The 20,825-nt window shown below is 44.2% G+C and overlaps 1 protein-coding gene across 1 annotated transcript in view; it reads right to left on the bottom strand.

Moving 5' to 3' along the window:
* Window positions 1–817: 817 nt before the first annotated feature.
* The window catches only part of LOC141985530 (tyrosine 3-monooxygenase-like), a 45,037-nt gene continuing 25,029 nt past the window's right edge, over window positions 818–20,825 (bottom strand). The window contains exons 9-12 of the mRNA XM_074949753.1: window positions 19,351–19,407; window positions 14,395–14,490; window positions 4,604–4,737; window positions 818–977 (exon numbers count right to left, since the gene is read on the bottom strand). Coding sequence (XP_074805854.1) covers window positions 818–977; window positions 4,604–4,737; window positions 14,395–14,490; window positions 19,351–19,407 — 447 coding nt within the window. The remainder of the gene's footprint in view (window positions 978–4,603; window positions 4,738–14,394; window positions 14,491–19,350; window positions 19,408–20,825) is intronic.

Here is a 20,825-nt window from a genome sequence, read left to right on the forward strand (position 1 = left end):
GCTTGATGAACATAATATTTGGTTTTAAAAAAAAACTTGATTTATTCAAAAATGATTTATTATTAGTCATCAAACATTTTTGCCTTTGCCCCAATTGGCAAGAAGCAGACAGATAAATTACTACAAGATGCAATGGAAAAAATGGCTCTAAAGAAAAATTGTGTGTGTGAGAGAGAAATACAGGAAAGTAAATCCATAGCAAACTTTGGGCCCCAGTGACTGGCACTAAATTATCTACCAGTATATGAAGGCTGTTAAATGAAGTGGCAGTCTCAAATAAATACCATGTACAAGTTCAAGGCCTGATCCTACAAACATTTTCTACAGGGCATATTGAGGGGACTATGCATGGTAACTAGTATTAGATGTCTTAGTAACTGTTTGCAGAACTGAGCTCCAAAAATTTATAGATGATGTTTTCAAGCAGTTATCAGCCCAGATAGTTTGGGGTCATTTAATTGGCAAACAAAAGTCGTGTGTCTGAAAGGTGGTGTCATTCAATGAGATAGTCCTAGAAAAGTGGCATGGGTTTCTATATATCAGTATAATGCAACAAAGGGTACAACAGTAGATAAATATACTCCACTCAATGCTAGCTTACATTGCCTATCAAAAGTAGAAGATTTTGTTGTTTGTCACTGAAACATACTATAACAAGTCATGAATGTGGCTAAGATTGTGTAGCTTGACCCACTGAGGTGATTAGACTGACTCAGCTACTCATGAGTTAGGCTTTTCAGACACACAGTTTCACCACTAGAAATCAGTAAGTTCTAGAGTTATTTGTACACATTTCAGCACCAGCTAAGACGGGTTTTTAAGAAATGTGTTCAAGGGCAAAGCAGAGGTTTTTCAGCTCCTCTTTCATTTGACTGAGCGTGTTCTTGACTTTCTGAGGTGTATTCAGAACCTCTATGCTGCAGGTGAATGGATCATAGTGAAGATAAAAAGGCTTCTTGATCTTCAGAGCATATTTTCTATTGGGAGGGTCGGGGTGGGGGAAAATATAAGAGATAGGTAAATGACATTTGAATCTGCAGACAAAACTCTAAATATAAAACCTATAGGGCCTTATTTACTACTATGTTACTCCTGTTTTACACCATCAATGAGCTGGAGCAAGGCAGAAGTGTAGCACACCCTTTCAATTTTCATTTATTTCTATTTAGAATAAGAGGTAACCATTCTGACACAGAAGTAAAACACTCACAGAGACACATGTTATGGGTCCTCTTCCCTTATCTTTGAATGAAGGGACTATCAGTAGCAGTCATTTATGTCAATGTTTCCATTTGGAATTTATATAATTGTAGGGGGAGCTGGAAGCAATCCCTACATTTAGGTTACCTAACGCTTTCCACCATGAAGGATTCTTGTGAAGCTTTTCTTTTTTTGAGAAGCTGCAAAACCTCCATTGCAGTCGGCTTTTGAAATTCGGCATGGATAAAGCCCTGAAGCCGGAAAATTGCCTTTTCATTGTTCCATGACATTCTCTTCAGGTTTGACTGAGATTTACACTTTTGAAAACTCACCATTTTTCTTCAGTCGGGTGAGTTGTCAGCAACATTTTGGCAGAGTGCGAAAATAACTGAACACTGTAACCTAAGGCGAGGCCTACATTGCTGCTACTACCACAATAGCAGACTGTATACTGGGAACCCTGGGAAAAGGCAGCCTCTCCAGGAGGTGGGGGAAAAGAGATTTGGATTGGGCTCACCTTTATAAATTCCCCACCCTGACCCAGCACATGGCCCCAGCAGCCTCTTCCCCACCACTACAACCAATAGCTGCCTTCTCCTCCTGCCAGCTAATGTGCTGATGGTTCAGTGTTCAAACACTGCTGGGAGCAGGGGAGGGCATTGTTACACAATAGGATTTTTTTATTACCTTTTTTAAAATATCTAGGAAATTATCTCCCCCCACACACTCTGATGAAGTGAGCTGTAGCTCACGAAAGCTTATGCTCAAATAAATTTGTTAGTCTCTAAGGTGCCACAAGTCCTCCTTTTCTTCTTGTTTTAAAAGAGCTACCAGCATTCCCAGCTATCTTCGAGACACCACTGACTTCCTGAGGAAACTACAATCCGTTGGTGATCTTCCTGAAAACACCATCCTGGCCACGATGGATGTAGAAGCCCTCTACACCAACATTCCACACAAAGATGGACTACAAGCCATCAAGAACACTATCCCCGATAATGTCACGGCTAACCTGGTGGCTGAACTTTGTGACTTTGTCCTCACGCATAACTATTTCACATTTGGGGACAATGTATACCTTCAAATCAGCAGCACTGCTATGGGTACCCGCATGGCCCCACAGTATGCCAACATTTTTATGGCTGACTTAGAACAACGCTTCCTCAGCTCTCCTCCCCTAATGCCCCTACTCTACTTGCGCTATATTGATGACATCTTCATCATCTGGACCCATGGAAAAGAAGCCCTTGAGGAATTCCACCATGATTTCAACAATTTCCATCCCACCATCAACCTCAGCCTGGACCAGTCCACACAAGAGATCCACTTCCTGGACACTACGGTGCTAATAAGCAATGGTCACATAAACACCACCCTATACCGGAAACCTACTGACCGCTATTCCTACCTACATGCCTCCAGCTTTCACCCAGACTACACCACACGATCCATCGTCTACAGCCAAGCTCTACGTTACAGCTGCATTTGCTCCAACCCCTCAGACAGAGACAAACACCTACAAGATCTCTATCAAGCATTCTTACAACTACAATACCCACCTGCTGAAGTGACGAAACAAATTGACAGAGCCAGAAGAGTACCCAGAAGTCACCTACTACAGGACAGGCCTAACAAAGAAAATAACAGAACGCCACTAGCCATCACCTTCAGCCCCCAACTAAAACCTCTCCAACGCATCATCAAGGATCTACAACCTATCCTGAAGGACGACCCATCACTCTCACAGATCTTGGGAGACAGGCGAGTCCTTGCCTACAGACAGCCCCCCAACCTGAAGCAAATACTCACCAGCAACCACACACCACACAACAGAGCCACTAACCCAGGAACCTATCCTTGCAACAAAGCCCGTTGCCAACTGTGTCCACATATCTATTCAGGGGACACCATCATAGGGCCTAATCACATCAGCCACACTATCAGAGGCTCGTTCACCTGCATATCTACCAATGTGATATATGCCATCATGTGCCAGCAATGCCCCTCTGCCATGTACATTGGTCAAACTGAACAGTCTCTACATAAAAGAATAAATGGACACAAATCAGATGTCAAGAATTATAACATTCAAAAACCAGTCGGAGAACACTGCAATCTCTCTGGTCACTCGATTACAGACCTAAAGGTCGTAATATTACAACAAAAAGACATCAAAAACAGACTCCAATGAGAGACTGCTGAATTGGAATTAATTTGCAAACTGGATACAATTAACTTAGGCTTGAATAGAGACTGGGAGTGGATGTGTCATTACACAAAATAAAACTATTTCCCCATGTTTATTTCCCCCCCCCCCACTGCTCCTCAGACGTTCCTGTTAACTGCTGGCAATGTTTCAGAGTAGCAGCCGTGTTAGTCTGTATTCGCAAAAAGAAAAGGAGTACTTGTGGCACCTTAGAGACTGACCAATTTATTTGAGCATAAGTTTTCGTGAGCTACAGCTCACTCACGAAAGCTTATGCTCAAATAAATTGGTTAGTCTCTAAGGTGCCACAAGTACTCCTTTTCTTTTTGCTGGCAATGGCCCATCTTGATCATCACTACAAAAGGTTTTCTTCCTCCCCCACCCCCCCCACTCTCCTGCTGGTAATAGCTCATCTTAAGTGATCACTCTCCTTACAGTGTGTATGATAACACCCATTTTTTCATGTTCTGTGTGTATATAAATCTCCTCACTGTATTGTCCACTGAATGCATCTGATGAAGTGAGCTGTAGCTCACGAAAGCTTATGCTCAAATAAATTGGTTAGTCTCTAAGGTGCCACTAGTACTCCTTTTCTTGTTGCGAATACAGACTAACACGGCTGCTACTCTGAAACCTGTTACCTAGGTTGCACTCTGATTCTATGCCAGAACCTATGTTGACTGTGAATTTTAATTCTGTTCCCTTGTGCTTACATATTTGGGATAGAAGGATGGCCTTATGGTAAAGCCCCTTGACGGGGCTACAAGAGATCTAACTTTAATTCCTGATTGCCACAAACTTTCTGTGTGACTTTGGGAAAGTCATTTAATCTCTCTACCTTTCAGAAACAGAACCTACCTCAGAGAGATGTTGCGAGGACAGATGTGAGTAAGGCATCTTTTGGATGTTGGGTGGGGGCTGGATAGGTATGTAGATGGCATCTTATATGCAACTATTGCTTTTCAAAAGCAGTATTTACTTTTATTAAAAAAATGTGCAGATTGTGTGTGTTCTGAGTCAGCCATCATATTTTATGGAATGAGGCTGGATCTATCTTGACACTGTGAAGGGAGCCCAGCTTCTAACCTTAGCTCAGCTGCCAGATTGGGCAGGGGTGTAATAGTGCCTCCTGTGACTTGGAGATTGGCCCAAGGTATTTGGCTCAATGAAAAGAATGGGCATTGGTGACATACTCACTGGAGTTTGGCCTTGGCATCTTCAAAATTTTCTGCTACAAAATAGACAGGTTGGAAGGTCTGATCCTGATATGGATGAACTGCAGTCAGTTCGGGATCAAACGGTTTGTGCTCAGGCTTGTTTGATAAAGCATACTTTAAAAACAAATAACAACACAAAAGGTTAGAATTTGTGCATAAAGACTTAAAAAAATAAACATCCATTCTACTGATTAAGATTCTAAGGTGCATTCGGGACAGGGCAAGATAAATTATGATTAGGATTCTACATTTACAGTTTAAAGTTTTATTTTCATAACTTTTCACTAACACAACACACATGGAAAAGAAGATGTTTCATGCATTGCAACAATCCAGGGTGGGCATATCATAGCCCTTTTCTAGAATCAAATTCAGGGTGTGACGCTATTTAAACATTTATTCTGAAAGGTTAATAAAGAAGGCAAATGCAATTCATAGATATAAATACTAGGTAGGGAGTTGACAGAAAAAATGTCATAACAATAATCCCTTTTACCAAGGTGGGTAAGGATGGCAGGATCTGGCTCTCTAGCATTCAGAGATTGATGGTATTATCTCTGATTTTGAGCTAACCATCTAGTTTTGAATCACTTGCCTCTTATCAGATAATGATTTGAAATTTCTTTCTAAATACGAGAGTTGTATGAAGGCTTTGACTATGCAGGTCTGTCCCAAGCAAATGAGCTGTGGGTGAAGCTCCTGGTTTCAGTAACACAGCTGTCCCTTCACCTCACAATCCTCTTTAGTTTTATTTTAAAAGTCCCATCAACTTATTTAATTAGCAATAAATTATGCAACAAACTCATGAAGATGAAAGAAACAAAGCTCTATTAAACATATTGAGAGGCCATCTTTACGTTCTGAGGCATGACTTGTTTGTCTTCAAGCCACGCTCAGGAACAATCCTCATGCCTGCATTCCTGAGCCTCTAGTCTCACACCAGTGTATGGTCTTTCTGACATCTTATCCTCTTTCTCCAGTTCCACTTAGCCTGTTGCACAACCAACCTGTAGCAAAGAGGTGTGGCCATGCTTGGAGATTGACAGCGAGGGACAGCCAGATGCCCCCTAGTGGGCAGAACCAGGAAAGCCACACTCACCACACCGGAAGCAGAGGGGTGGGAGAGGAACAGGAAGTATAAAAGGTGGACCCTGTAGCTCAGTTGGGTTGCAGCCACAAAGGGAGATTAACATGTTCTCCCCACTGCTGATGCAGGAGACCGCAGAAGACTTCTTTTGCTTTGAGGACTCTCCCGAGCTACCAACTGATACTGAGAAGCTGCTGGGCTTGCCACTGGCAGTGTACCCTGGGGAGACGGAGGATGACCCCAGGGTTCAGGTAGTAGCCCAGGAGCAGTCGACTACTATCTGGCTATGTTGCTGGCTTACTCTAGGTCAGCATGTTGTGGCTGGATCACCCTGCCACTGTTAGGGCCCTGGGCTGGGACGTGGTGGAGTCAGGTGGGCCTGCATCCCCCTACTCCCACCATCTCACCCCTGGGGTGGCAGCCTCCCCATTATAGGCCAGGAGGCCTGTGTTGCTCTACCGTCCACTGAGCTAGGATGCTAGACTGTGTGGGGCTCACCCCCCTCCTGAGCCCTAGACTGTGTGGTGCCCCACCCTGCTTGAGGGCCTGGGCTCATAGACTATTCACAGCTCTGCCCTGCGTGAGGGTTTGAGATCTAGAGACAGCTAAATTCTCCTTTGTACGACTGTCGTTCCAGGTGCGTGACAGCAAAGAGGTGTAGCCACCCTCTGAGATTGACAGTGAGGGACAGCCACACATGCCTACACACTTACACAGCCATTTTATAAAGGTTCAGAAATGTTTGGAGGTGTGTTTTACACTGCTGATTTCAGCCAGTATTGCTATAGGAAGTACCCAAATCCCATGAGAAAGGCTCTGTGTGCTCTGTTTCTGACTATGACTAGAAGCATCTAGAAACTTTCATTTAAAAAAAAAGCAGCTGAGAGTCTCGTTAATTCATATGCTGTGGCTTGAAGAACACCACCAAATATCACGACACTAGTGATAAAATTTCAAGAGGTAGTGATACTGCGTGAGATTTCCAGCCCAATGTGCTGACTTGAGAAAGTCAAACAAGTTCATTAAGTAAATTTTTAGAATCTTATCTGAACCAAACCAGAACTCTGAATATTTTGAGGTTCACCCTAACTTGTTCAGTAATGTAGCTTGCTGGGGGGAATGGTACAGAACTTGCCTAATTGTGTGGCCAAAAGAAATAAAAATAAAATGCAGACATAGCTATGGAGCTCAGGGGTAGTTATGCAGACATAACCCCCATGTAGATGCAGCTAGGTAGACAGATGAATACCTCCATCGACTGAGGTACTGTTGCTTGGGGAGGTGAAGTTTCTACAGTGACAGAAAATACCCTTCCAGTGCGATAAGAAGCATCTGCACTACAGCACTACAGCAGCATAATTATGGCACCATAACTGTGTTACTGTAGCACTTGTAATGTAGGCATGGCCTGAGATATGTGTATTAGTAATGTGCAATCAAAAGGCTGCATATAGATATTACTAGCTTTGTGAAACAAAGAGGACAGGTTTTAGAAATTCAAAAACAGTGGGAACACACTGTACCATCAGTGTTTACACAGAACTCCCCACTGATTTTAGTGGGAAGTTCTGCTTAACCCAGATGGGCTGATATAACTCATAGAAGGTAAGGGCTCACTGTGCTACAAATGAAGCGTGTACAGTATTGAATTCTGCAGAACCAGTGTCTGGGCCTTTACAGTTTACTGTATGTAGGGACAGAGCCCAGCCTGGATGTTTATTTTTTATCTTGTCTCTGGTGATATTGCAAGTTTTGTTGATAAAGGGAATAGTGTTGATGTAATAGACTTAGACTTCTGTAAAGCATTTGCCTTGGTACTGCACAATATTTTGATTAAAAATTAGAAAGATATAATATTAACAATGCACACAAAAAAGCTGGCTAGCTGATAGGTCTCAACTGTAGATCTGTCGGTCTGTAATTGTAAGTGGGGAATCATCTTTGAATAGAAATGTTTATAGTGGGGTCCAGCAGGGACTGGTTCTTGGTCCTTCGCTATGTAACATTTTTATTAATGATCTGGAAGAAAACATAAAATCACTGATCAAGTTTGCAGATGACACAAAAATCGAGGAAGTGATAAATAAGGAAGAAGACATGTCCCTGCTACAGAGTGATCAAGATTGCTTGGTAAGCTGGACACAGGCAAACAATATGCATTTTAATATGGCTAAATGTAACTGTATATATCTAGGAACACAGAATGTAGGGCATACTTACACGATAGGAGATTCTATCCTGGAAAGCAGTGACTCTGAAAAAGATTTGGGAGTTGTGGTGCATAATTAGCAGAACATGAGCTCCCAGTGCGATTCTGTGGCCAAAAGGGGTAATACAATTCTTGGATGCATAAATAATGGAATATTGAGTTGGAGAAGAGGTTATTTTGCCTCTGTATTTGGCACTGGTCTAACCACTGCTGGAATACTGTGTCCAGTTCTGGTATCCACAATTCAGGAAGGATGTTGATAAAATGGAGAAGTTCAGAGAAGAGCCACAAGAATGATTAAAGGATTAGAAAATAGTGATAGAGTCATGGAGCTCATTCTACTTAGCTTAATGAAGAGATGGTTAAGGGGTGATTTGATTAGTCTGTGAGTACCTATATGGGGAACAAATATTTAATAATGGGCTCTTCAATTTAGAAGAGAAAGGTATAACATGATCCAATGTCAGGAAGTTGAAGCTAGACAAATTCAGACTTAAAATAGGGCATAAACTTTTAACAGTGAGAGTAATTAACCATTGGAACAATTTACCGAGGGTCTTGGTGGATTCTCAAATCAAAACTGGATGTTTTTCTAAAAGATATGCTTTACGAATTATTTCAAAGAAGTTCTATGGCCAGTGTTATACGGGAGGTGAGACTCACTATATGATCAAAATGGTCCATTCTGGCCTTGGAATCTATGAATTTTTGAACACGAGGAGCACCTATATAATAAGATTCCATAAACATCATTCTGAAGCCTAAAAAGTCTGAGTCGGTGTGAAGCAACAGAAGCAGCTACAAGCATGGCTGAGAGCTTTTTTTGTTCAGAATATCACCAGGTTGAGTCGTCACTGAGTTTCACAGTCTGTTACCATCCAATTTTTAAGTTTTAAGCCATTTTAACTTTATGAATTACACCCATGTGGTATACAGTTACAGTAAGGCATTTATCTATGCTATGAGATGAGTCCTAGGTCATTGTGATATCAGAGGTAACTCAACCAATCAGCACCAATACTCTACTGCTAATTTGCATGCAACATTTTCATTGGTTGTATGAGAGAGACTACACAGATGGTGGATTACTTGGTTCAATTGCCACACCCATGCACCCAGCTACCAACCACATAAATCAACTCAAATCTCTCAGCACAACCTGCCACAAATCAACACAGACACCTACACAACCAACATACACAATAACCCTGAACACACATAGATCCTCATGGCAGTACATACCCTTCATTAGTCACCCAAGCAAATTATCACATCTCTCCCAGCACAACACAACCTAGCCCAAATCAACACAACCACGCACATAACACCACAACCAGCACATACAATAACCCCAAACATCACTCAGAAGTCTAGATGATCTGTAGAGTCAATGTGAAGCAATGAGAACAGCTACAAACATGACAGAAAGCTCTTTTTGTTTAGAATATCACCACAATATTACACACATGACTTGATGAATTACAGCTGTCCCACAGCATGGGCTGTCAGCTACTAGTTTTACATAATGCTGAATGGCTGACAGTTATGGTATAGTGAACTTACAGTACAATACTGAAAGCTGATTTGTGATTATCCATACAGTTCGGGGAAGGCAAGTTTGGTTAGCAGACTCACCACAACTGCTAGGCTTAGAGTCAGACATGGTTCTCCAGTCCCGTTCAACACCTACATGCAGCCACTAGGTCAACTGGTCAGATAACACGGACTCACATACAACAACATGCAGATGACACAGAACTCTACCTATCCTTCACCACATAGGATCATACCACTACCATCAAGATGGCCCAGTGCTTGGATGAGATCAGCTCATGGAATAAGAACAATTGGCTGAAGCTGAACCTGAGCAAAGTTGAGGTGATGCTGGTGGGCAGAAGAAAACATTCGGAAGAGTATACTGCTACAGTGAACTCTCCATTAGATCCATTGATAACTGAATAATTCAATCCATAGTTTAGGAGGACTCTTGGATTCTTCACTGACACCAAGCTCTCATATAGCAGTATCCAGGAATAATGCCTTCGATCAGCTCTGATGGCTAAGAGACTCTGCCCCATCCTGGTGGACAGTGACCTGGCCTCATTTATTCACACCTCATCTGAACTACAGCACTGTGATGTACCTGGACATGAAGCCTTCAGCGCCTAGGAAGACCTAACTAGTTCAGCATGGCACAGCACCTCTCCTCCTGCAACATAGGCTACTGTGAGCACATCACATCTAGCTTCTGCTCTCCACACTAGTTTCCAATAGAATTTCAATTCAGGTACAAGGTCTCAGTCTGAACTTTATGGCGCTCTGTAACCTGGGCCCAGGATACCTAAAAGGCCACCTAGTACGCTGAGATATAAATCAGGGTCAATAACTCCGCTTCTTTGACACAACGGAACTCTCTACAATAAGGCAGAGGTGAAATTAAGCCGGTACGCCCCGGTGCGGCGTACCGGCAAGAGCCGGTGCACCATCCTGGACCAGCTTCACCAGGTGGCAATTTAAAGGGTCTGGGGCTCCCAGCAGCAGCTGGAGCCCCGGGCCCTTTAAATTACTGCCAGAGCCCCGTTGCCCCCAGGTAGCAGAGGTGGCCAGGACCCCTGGGGCTCCAGTGGCGATTTAACGGGCCCGGGGCGCTGCTGCGGTAGCGGTGGCTGGGAGCCCCTGGCCCTTTAAATCACCGCCGGAGCCCTGCCACCGCTACCCCAGGGCTCTGGCAGCGGGGTTCTGGTGGTGATTTAAAGAGCCCAGGGCTCCGCTGCGGAAGTGGTGGCCGGAGCCCTGCCACCTCTGCAGCTGATAGCCCCGGCAGTGATTTAAAGGGCCCGGGGCTCCCAGCCGCCACTACCGCAGCCGGAGCCCAGGGCCCTTTAAATCTTGATTTAAAGGGCCTGGGGCTCTAAAGGCCCAGTGTCTTCCAGTTGAGGCCATGCCCCTTCCAGCTGAGGCCCTGCCCCCAGCTCAGGAGTCCGGCGTACTGTAAGTCCTTTAAGTTACTTTCACCCCTGCAATAAGGGTAAAGATTGCTGGAGCTAGAACTTTCGCCGGGGCTGGTCTGAGACTGTGGAATGAATCCCTCCATGCCAGGTATTAAGGGCCATCACAAACCTCACCACCTTTCACCCCAAGAGCAAAGTGCATCCCTTTGACCTTGCCTTCTGTAACATAAATACACAGCAACACGTATATTTTAAAAAATATCCCCCAGGGATAGAGAATGAGAGAACACACGGGGATGTTAGTCGAGTTACTTAATGAGATATTGGAAGGCATTCAGACTGCGGTGATGAGCACAGTATGGGAACCTTGATAATATGGAATACAGTGGTTGATTTTAAAATGAAGTACCAGCAGTTAGCAGGGAAGAGTTAAAACGTCTCCGACTGATTCTACAGTTCTTAATGAGAAAATTAGTCAGCCCCAAGAGCAATACAAAGCACTTGCCTTCTACATTCAGTTAAACGGCAGATGTAACTTTAGCCTTTACAACCAAGGTCGTACACTCACTCAGTTTCTCTCACCACAGACCTAGCCTTAGGACTTGACTGGATTCCTCTGTTGTGATTAATCACTTAAAGGAGATTTAAAGCTCTGTCAAAATCTCTAGAGGCCATGCTGAAAAACAACTAGTTAACCTTTACTGAGCTTCTGAACTTTAACCTAGGTGCCTCAAAACATATATATTTGGAGACATGAGTACCAGTATCCTTTATTACCCTGCTTAACGCTGAAATAAATTAGATTTAAAGCTATAAAGTATTCAGACAGATCTAGGGTGACCAGATGTTCCGATTTTATAGGGACAGTCCTGATATTTGAGGCTTTTTCTTATATAGAAGCCTATTACCTCCCACCCCCTGCCCTGATTTTGCTGTCTGGTCACCTAGATAGATAAGGGGATAAAACAAATGTTGATCCTTGCCTCATATTCAGTTTGGATAATGGATCTGACAGGTTTTAAAAGATAAATAAAATCCGCTATAACCTTATATTTGTTGACAGTGCATATGGTGAAGACAGAGGGACGTTTAAGAAAATATCAGTAGCCTGCAGAGTTTATCCTAGAACAGGTATAAGTCTAAACCAACTGTATGGTAATTGAGCATAATTTGTGGAGATGCATGCTGATTTTTTGGTTCAACATGAGAAAGTCCAGTATTATATATATATATATATATATATATATATATAGGTGCTGCACCTCTATAATGCAGGTTTTAAAAATGGTCATGCACAAGATCGCAATACCACATTGTAACAAAGACACACATACTTCTATACGGGTGTGAATGAGGGAAGCTTTCCCTGCATACCATAAAGGAAAAGATCTGCAAACTGTGCACCATTCAGTTCGGAAACTGAACCCTGCAGTTTGGTTTGCAGGAGTTAGGAGCACACCAATCCCAGAAGACTCACTGCCCTCTGTACGGGGAGATTTTGGCAAACCAGTAAAGTGCCTGAAACCACTATGGCTTGTTGCTAAAAGCAGCCAAGTCAGCAGACTGTAAAGTGGCCATGCAGCTTGACCAAGGCAGGAGGGGAGGGGGTTTTGGGTGCCACAGAAAGGGCAACTTGACTCCGCATCCTTCCTGATAAGATTTGTGTTGAAGTTGCTGATACATGCATTTTCGAAGAGCAGGATGTGCCCCAGGAATGCCTATTGGGGCCTCAAGGCTCCAAACTCTGGAAAAACCCACACCTGATTAATCTATAATCAGAAGGAACCTCTTGCTTGACCATTGAAACTGCTTATTTAACAAGTTTTCTTTAAGGGACATGTCATTCTATTACTAATGTATAAATAAGGGGGAAAAGTTTGAGGTAGTTGGACTCTTTTTGGCCTCTCCCTCTGGATACATCTTGCAGTCCCCACCGGCAGACGGAAGATTTGGCCACCGGAAGCCTGCTGCTGTGTCACTCGAGAGCCACTCAGCTTCGGTAATTATCAAGGGTTGGGGGTGTTTTACTAACCTGTTGCAGACGTGTGTAAGTGCTTGAGACTAAGTAAAGTTTAGCTTTAATTGAAAGCACTCTTGTGTTGTCCTGTTTGTGCCAGCCATCTATCGGTCGGATGTCCGTGTCTCCCCTGATTTATTTCCTGACACCACCTCGTACAGAGTAAAAGTTATCAAGAGCTTCGGGTTGAAAGAACCCCGGATAACACCCTCTAGTGAACGACAAGCAGCTACACTAGCTTAATGTCAGACAACCGTGCTTCTGTCTGCCAGGTTTTGATCTGCCAAGGCATCTGTGGTCATCTCTACCAAATTCACGGTCCATTATGGTCAATTTCACGGCCATAGGATTTGAAAATTGGTAAATTTCATGTTTTCAGATGTCTAAATCCAAAATTTCACGATGTTGTAACCGCGGGGGTCCCAACCCAAAAGGGGATTGTGGGGGTGGGGGTTGCAAACCTGTTGTAGAGGGGTCATGGGATTGCCACCCTCACTTCTGTGCAGCAACCACAGAGCTTCCTGCAGCCGCAGGAGGTTCCCGGAGGTGGAGGTGGGTCTGAGCTCCGCCTCCCCACCAGAGTAGCTGTGCAGGGGAGGGACAAGAACTGTCCCTCTGGAGCTCAGCGCTCCCTTTGCTGGGGCACTCCCAGCAGCACAGGGAAGATCAGACACAACTCCACAAGTCTCATCCAGCTGCAGGAACCTCTGGGGCAGCTGCCCAGTTCCAGAGAGCATTGTGCAGCAGGGGGAGGCACCCAGATGTGGGTCTGGTCTCCCCCCACAGAGCAGCTGTGCAGGAGATGGACAAGTCCTGTTCCTCCCCTGCCCAGCAGGAGCAACGAGCCCCTTTTGCTGGGGCGCTCCTAGGAACAAGGGGATATCGGATTTCACAGGGAAGGGCTTATTTCATGGTCCCTGGTGCCTTTTTCATGGCCCTGAAATTGGTAGGGCCCTAGTCATCCCTGAACCAGTTTTGAACAAGACAGGGCAACTGTGCGGCTAATCTTTTTAAATAGTGTTTTTCTAATGACCTGCGATGCAGCTGCGGTCAACTTCAGACTGTCGCATATCCTTGACAAGTCCTCACTGACTTATTTTGACAGCAGGCTATCGGCTCTCTACCTGGTTATTGCTGATGCCATCAAAGAGCTGGGTACATTGTGCATATGCTGAGAGAGACCAAGCTTGTACTGGTGAAGGTACCATGAGGAGACAGTCTATTAGTTCACAAGCATGGTTAGTTTTCAAGGCTATGTTGATTATTTAGTTGGAAGACAGACAAAACTATATCTTTTCTATTCATATTTGTAATGTCTGTTGTAGGAGAGAAGGGAATATCTGAATTTCTCTAGGGTAGAAGGAGTAAGGTTCTAAATGTGATGATCAAGTGTTTTTTAAAATGATCCTCAGAATATTTTTATGTCAGAAAACATTCATTAACTTTTCCCACAAACGCTAGAAAATGGATCATAGGAATCCCTCAATAATAAATACATTTTACTTACCACAAGCTCCCCGTAGGATGAAAGGAGTCCTGCCCCATAAGCTTTGATGGATCCATTTTGTTTGCAGAGACCAAACTCAATAGTAAACCAATAGAGCTGATAACCAAGAACAACTAATCAGTTTGTGAGAACCATAAACTAAACTCATAATCACCTCCCTTTTGGTTTACTTGACTTGTTCCCTCTCTTTCTTTTGTTTCTTTTCTCCCTATTGCTTTTCTTAATTTCTGTTATCTTTAAGCATTAAGTTTGTATATTTTAAGAAAATATCCTTACATATTTATATATTTAAATTTTAAAGTAAATTATCCAAATCTACTGCCATTCTGCCCCTCCAAAAAGGAAACTCAATTTTAAAAAATGCTAACCATGTGGAGGAAACAAAAAAGTTTTGCCTGCTCCATTCCGTTTGATTTGAAAGATGCTACAAATTGTATTGTGCCCTGTGAACTGTCAGTTACATTTTAGTCAATGGAGACGTAGAGATGTCTGTGGGGCCTCCACACAGGTGCAGCAAGCACCCGTATGTTCCGCTGTGTAGGATCCGTGCCTGAGATTGTAACACAAGTTATCTACTACTTGAGCAAAGTGAAATAGAAAAGGTCCCCTCCCCTCCATTCTATGTATGGCACTATTAGCAGAAATTTGAAAGGATCCATCCCTTAGCTTCAACATCCACTTTAAAATGAAGCCAATTCCATCTTTTATCGCATTACAACAGACAACAAGGACAAATATCTTTTGGCTGCCCTTGCAAATTGAAGTAGTTCCACATTAAGTGCTGGATTGTGACAGAGCCCTACAGACCTGCTCCGGAGAGTAGGGGAATTAGGACACTTTTCCCCTCTGCAACCCTGTTAACACTTCCCACATTGCAGTTTCAGACACGGGGAAGCTGGGGGAAGGAGGAAGCAGGGCCTATACACTCAGTACCTTTCCCCAGCAGAAGGGCAGGGAGGGGTAGAACCTATACCTGCTCCAAGAACAAGAGAGAAACAATAGGGAAGGAAGGAATCATATTCCCAATGTGGCTCCATGTCACAATTCATCTCAGGCCTCCTTCTGGGGCCTTCAGCTATGCACTGCCCCTTACACAGAGCTGAGCCCTGAGTTTCAATCAAACCCTAAGTGATTTGTTTACAGCACTCCACTTAAAGAGTTGGTGATACCTCACAGAACAGTATGAGACTATTCTACCTATATATCTTGGTTTCTTTGATGTATAGCATCATAGTTCTCTGACTTGTTATTAACAAGGACATTTACAATTAAAACAACCCAAAAACCAAGCAGTCAAACAAAGAAAGAAACACCCAGGATTGTTGTTCCTTACGGGTTTTCTCTTCTAACTACTTTACCCACATTTCAAATGATAATACTCCATTTGTGATGTTCTAATCATCTAGGTCCTTTTTATTTTCTAATGGGGATCTTTTCCAATTCCTCATCTTTTTAGTATAGGATCTCTTTGGTTGGATCCTGAGGGACAGGAAGGTGGAATGGGGTGCCCCATTCTTTCTGAAAGTACCCCATGTGTCACTTCTGTGATGCTAAGTGAGTGAGGATCTTGGATCTTGACACTCATAGCTATAGTGTGATACATGCTATGATGCCACCTGGGCAGTCAGTTGAAGCATGAATGCTGACACCTTTCAATCTGTCCTGCTCTCACACAGTTGTGTAGAACTGGACACATGTTCAAGCTAAATATTAAGAACGGAATAGATGAAGGAATCAATGGTGGGTCAGCGTTAGATTTAGTAAAATCAATCTCATAACACTTAGCAGCACACTTTAATTACATTAACTAGCTCGTCCTCACAATGGTCCTATGACATAGGTATTAATACCCCTATTACAGGTGGAGAGACTGAAGCAGCCAACTAAATGAGTTAATCAAGATCACAGAGAGAGAGAGAGAGAGAGAGAGAGGGAATGCAGATATTCCTGGCTCCCAAGACCTGTGCTCTGGCCACTAGACTTGAGAGGCATTAAGAACTAGATTGTGACAGCAGCACTCATGCCTCAGCGTGAGTCTGATTCCATAAGTGGTCTCACTGACTTCAGGAAACGTCTCATGGAGTAAGGTCAGCAGGAGGAGTCGGAATGTGTCTCTATGTGATTTGGTAATTTAGAGCCAGCTTGTGGACCCCATTCTTCCACTGATGAGCCAGGAATCTCAGGAGTTGTCCCATTGACATTAATGGGACCACTTGGATGAGTCATACCAGGGGTTCGCAATCTGACCCGTAGTTTGCATCACTTTGTTGGACAACCATAAAAAACTAAAGATAATTCATTTGTTCCCCTCCCCCGCGAGCTGAATTCCCAAGTACTGGTGCAGATGGGATCTAGGGACAACATAACTCTTTTCCTCCTGTTTTTGCTCACCCACGAAGAGTCTTTCTCACGTGTGCCGTAGACTCCTGAGGATTTTGGACGGGGGGAGTGTGGCTCCTGCCATGGCATTTTATGGGATACCTGGGCTCCTGCGTTTCACAGTAGGTGCCACAGAAGCGTTAAAAGGTTCATGGGGAACTTTGCACTCAATCTGCGTCCTGGCACATGTGGCTGAGCAAATCTTCTCCAATGGGTGACTGGAGAAAGGGAACATTAGACAGGCTCACAACCCCTGGGCTGTTACTGGCAACCCCCTCCTGGCCTGCAACAAAGAGACTGAGAACTGCAGGGTTTGCAAAGATATATGTGGGCTCATCAGGGAGGGGCTGCAGGAGCTGCTTGTATGTGGGGGGGCACTGGAAGGATTCCTCTGCCTCTGGCAGAGCTCTCCGTAGATGGATAATTCACCCCGACACAGCTGATTTACTCCTGGCACTCAAAAATCATCCTGATGAGCAAGTATGCCCCTTTGGAATAGGCCAGGTCGCATGAAATGGTAGGTGTTCCCGAAAGCCTTTCACCGGGAGAATGACCCAGGGTACAGCTATACTGCAAAAATAGACCCACAGAAGCAAGTCTCAGAGCTTGGGTCAGCTGAGTCAAGCTCAGGGGGCTTGTGTGACTGGGCCAAAAATAGCAGTGAAGATGTTTGGGCTCGGGCTGGAGTCCAGGCTCTGAGACCCTCCCTCCTCACTGGGTTTCACAGCCCAAGCTTCAACCCGAGCCCAGACGTCTACACTGCTATTTTTAACTCTGTAGCATGAGCCCTGTGAACCCAAATTATTTGCCCGGGCTCTGAGACTCGTTGCCGTGCGTATTGTTTTGCAATAAAGACGTACCCCCAGGGTGTTTCATTAGGGGTCAAAACTCCATTCAAGTCAGTGGAGTTATCCCCATTTATACCAGCTTGCTCCAGGTCTTCATACCACCTCACTATCCTCAAATTACACAGATCAGTGTGAGGTGACAGTATGTTATCATATCAATATACTCAGCGTTTGCAGGCTCAAATTGCAAACATCTCCGACCAGTGTAATTTAAAATGTGTGTTCACTAAGTGGTGATTCTCATAACCAAGGAAGGAGGAAACTATTTGTGATTAAATAGGAGAGCGAGTTAATAGGATCCTCACACAGTCCCCTACCCATTCTCTCCCAGAGGTGCTGGAACTAGGGGTCCTGGGGGGTGCGGCAGCACCCCCTGGCTTGTAGTGGTTTCCATCATATCCAGGGTTTACAGTTCGGTTCAATGGCTCTCAGCCACCCCACTATACACATTGTTCCAGCACCCCTGTTCTCTCCACGGGAACTTGCACTCCTGGTGCACAGATTTGATCACAGGAGAGCAGGGGATACCTTTTGTGGGCTCTCTTTGTTCTTAAAGTATTGTCCATCCCAGGGCTAAGTGATGTAATGTATGATAGTCCAGTCTTCCTTACAGTGGTCCTACACAACTTCCACAGGCTGACATTTAGGGCCTTTGGCTTTGGGGGCCAGTAACTATTTTTGGATGGCAAGAAGCCAGGCGATCATGTAGCGCTTTCTGCTCTGTGGGCCCTGCTCTACTCAGATTGCAGGACAGTTGTGAGCTGCTCGGACTGGGCAGCCTGGTAAAGTGAGGCCAGCTGTGAATTTGTATTGTGGTTTAGCCTTGGAGCTCGATTCTCCAATGACTGGGGCAGCTGGCTAGGGGGCAGCCACAAGAAAGACCTTGTGGAGCAGATCCTCAGCTGCTGAAAAGCTCCATTGATGTCAGTGGTGGTGATGTTGTCTTATTCCAGCTAAGGATCTGGTCATGTAAATGACTATAACTTCCACTGTCTGAAATGAACAGTGATGAAATAAAAACACCCAGTTCTTATATCACACTTTTCATCCATGGATTGCAAAGCACTTTAGATTAGTACATCAGTATCATTATCCTCTTTTCACAGAAGGGGAAACTGAAGTTCAGGGAGGTGAAGTGACTTGCCTGACGTCACCCAGCGGCAGAGCCAGACTAGAACCCAGGTTTTTTTTAGTCCTAGTATGGGCTCTATCTGCAAAGCCAGGCCATCTACAGAGTAATAGCTACCCTGAGATTGCTTATGATAGTTCTAGTGTTTGCAACTGTAGTGACTATGTGGATCATCACAGCTAGTGGCTGGTTTATGCTCACACAAAAATAAACCCTTTTTCAACGCTGGTTTAGTTTAATAGTAGGATGCAGGTAATCTGACCTCGTAGCTGGTGTGACGTGAAGCTGGAAGTGACTGGTGACTTTTCTGTGACTGAAACTGAATGAGGACCCTGATTCAGGAAGACATTCAGGTTCAGGAAAATAATTAAGCACTTGCTTAAAGTTACGCATTTGCTTATCTGCTTTCCTGAAGAAGGATGTATTTGAGCACATGCTTCTGCCCTTTCTTGATCTGGAGATTCAGTTCAGAGGCAACATTTGTGATGCCTCCATTTTTGTTACCCAACTTGAGGCACCTGAAAGCGAACGCTCAGCATTTTTCTCAAAATCAGGGCCCTTGTATTTTCTCTCTGATGTTAAAGTATAATCTATACTTACTGTTGCCAGTTTTTCAATCTCAGCATCAGATGAGCCAAGAGAAGCCAGTCCAATAGCCTAAAGCAAGTAGACAATGTTATACTTGTGTTATTGTTTAGCCAACAGGAGAAAGACAGAGATAGAGGAGTACTATCTCATTTCTAACATGAAATAGTCATTGCTGTTTGTCAGCCAACATGTCCTACAGGGGTTTCCAGGATACCTTTGTCTCTCTGTCCCCATCTACACAGCACAAGGAACCAGATTTGTTGATCCTTAAAACTGTTTAATCGCATGTAGTTCTTGGCCTCATGTTGACCAGCTCTTAGCCTAGTTTTGACCCAAGGCATATGCCCTCTCGCCCCAAACAACAAAGAAATCTTGTTACGAGGCCAAGGTTTATATGGCTGGATGACACCTCCAGCTTCTCCCATTGCATGGCCTGGCAACATACAAATAGTCTCTTTCCCACCTGCCAGACCCCTTTCTAGCTCCTATGCCAGCTCCACTCACTGTCCTTGATGCCCATCTGCCAGCCTACCCACCTAGCCTTGTCTTTTCAATTGCTTCCCCCTTGCCCTCTCTGCCTCCCTATCTACATTGCTGGATTCCCTCATACTTTCATGTTTTCTGGTACTCTTCCTGCCTCCTTACTGTCTCCCCTATTCTTTCCTTCTCCTCTCTTCCTAACTGTTCCTCTTTCCCCCTCTGCTACCATGCCCATCCTGGAACTCTCCATCTTCAACCCTGACTGTACAGAAAAGAATTCAGAAGCAGGTTACAGGTGAGAATGAGTGAAGTGGTTTGGATAAAACAAGAACCACCATCCTCAGCACCAGAAAAATAACCAGAAACTTGAATCAAACCTTATCTGAGATTGAAAAAGTTCACTCCTTCTGTCCTGTGTCGATGACCTGACCCTGCAAACTCAATTGGTGTTTTCTGACTGAAGGAGAGAGAGCGGCAGAAATGGCTCTCACTACAAAGAATCTGTGTGAGTAAGGAAGTAACATGCCTCATGCCAGACATGCCATACAGTCAGAATGCCAATGGGCAAGGAAACTCCTCTGCTGCTTCTTTCATGTCAAATTTACATGCAGCCACTAGGTAAATGGGTCAGATGGTGTGGACCCAAGAACAAGCAATATGCAAATGAGACACAGCTCTACCTATCCTTCACCACATATGTCATAAACATAAAGGGAAGGGTAAACACCTTTAAATCCCTCCTGGCCAGAGGAAAAACCCTTTCACCTGTAAAGGGTTAAGAAGCTAGGATAACCTCGCTGGCACCTGACCCAAATGACTAATGAGGAGACAAGATACTTTCAAAGCTGGAGGTGGAGGTGGTGGTGGTGGTGGTGGTGGGGGGGGGGAACAAAGGGTCCTGTCTGTGTGTGTGATGCTTTTGCCAGGACCAGAGCAGGAATGCAGGTCGGAACTCCTGTAAAGAGTTAGTAAGCAATCTAGTTAGATATGCGTTAGATTCTGTTTTG

The sequence above is a fragment of the Natator depressus genome, chromosome 1 (assembly GCF_965152275.1).
Source record: "Natator depressus isolate rNatDep1 chromosome 1, rNatDep2.hap1, whole genome shotgun sequence".
NCBI classification, from domain to species: Eukaryota; Metazoa; Chordata; order Testudines; family Cheloniidae; genus Natator; species Natator depressus.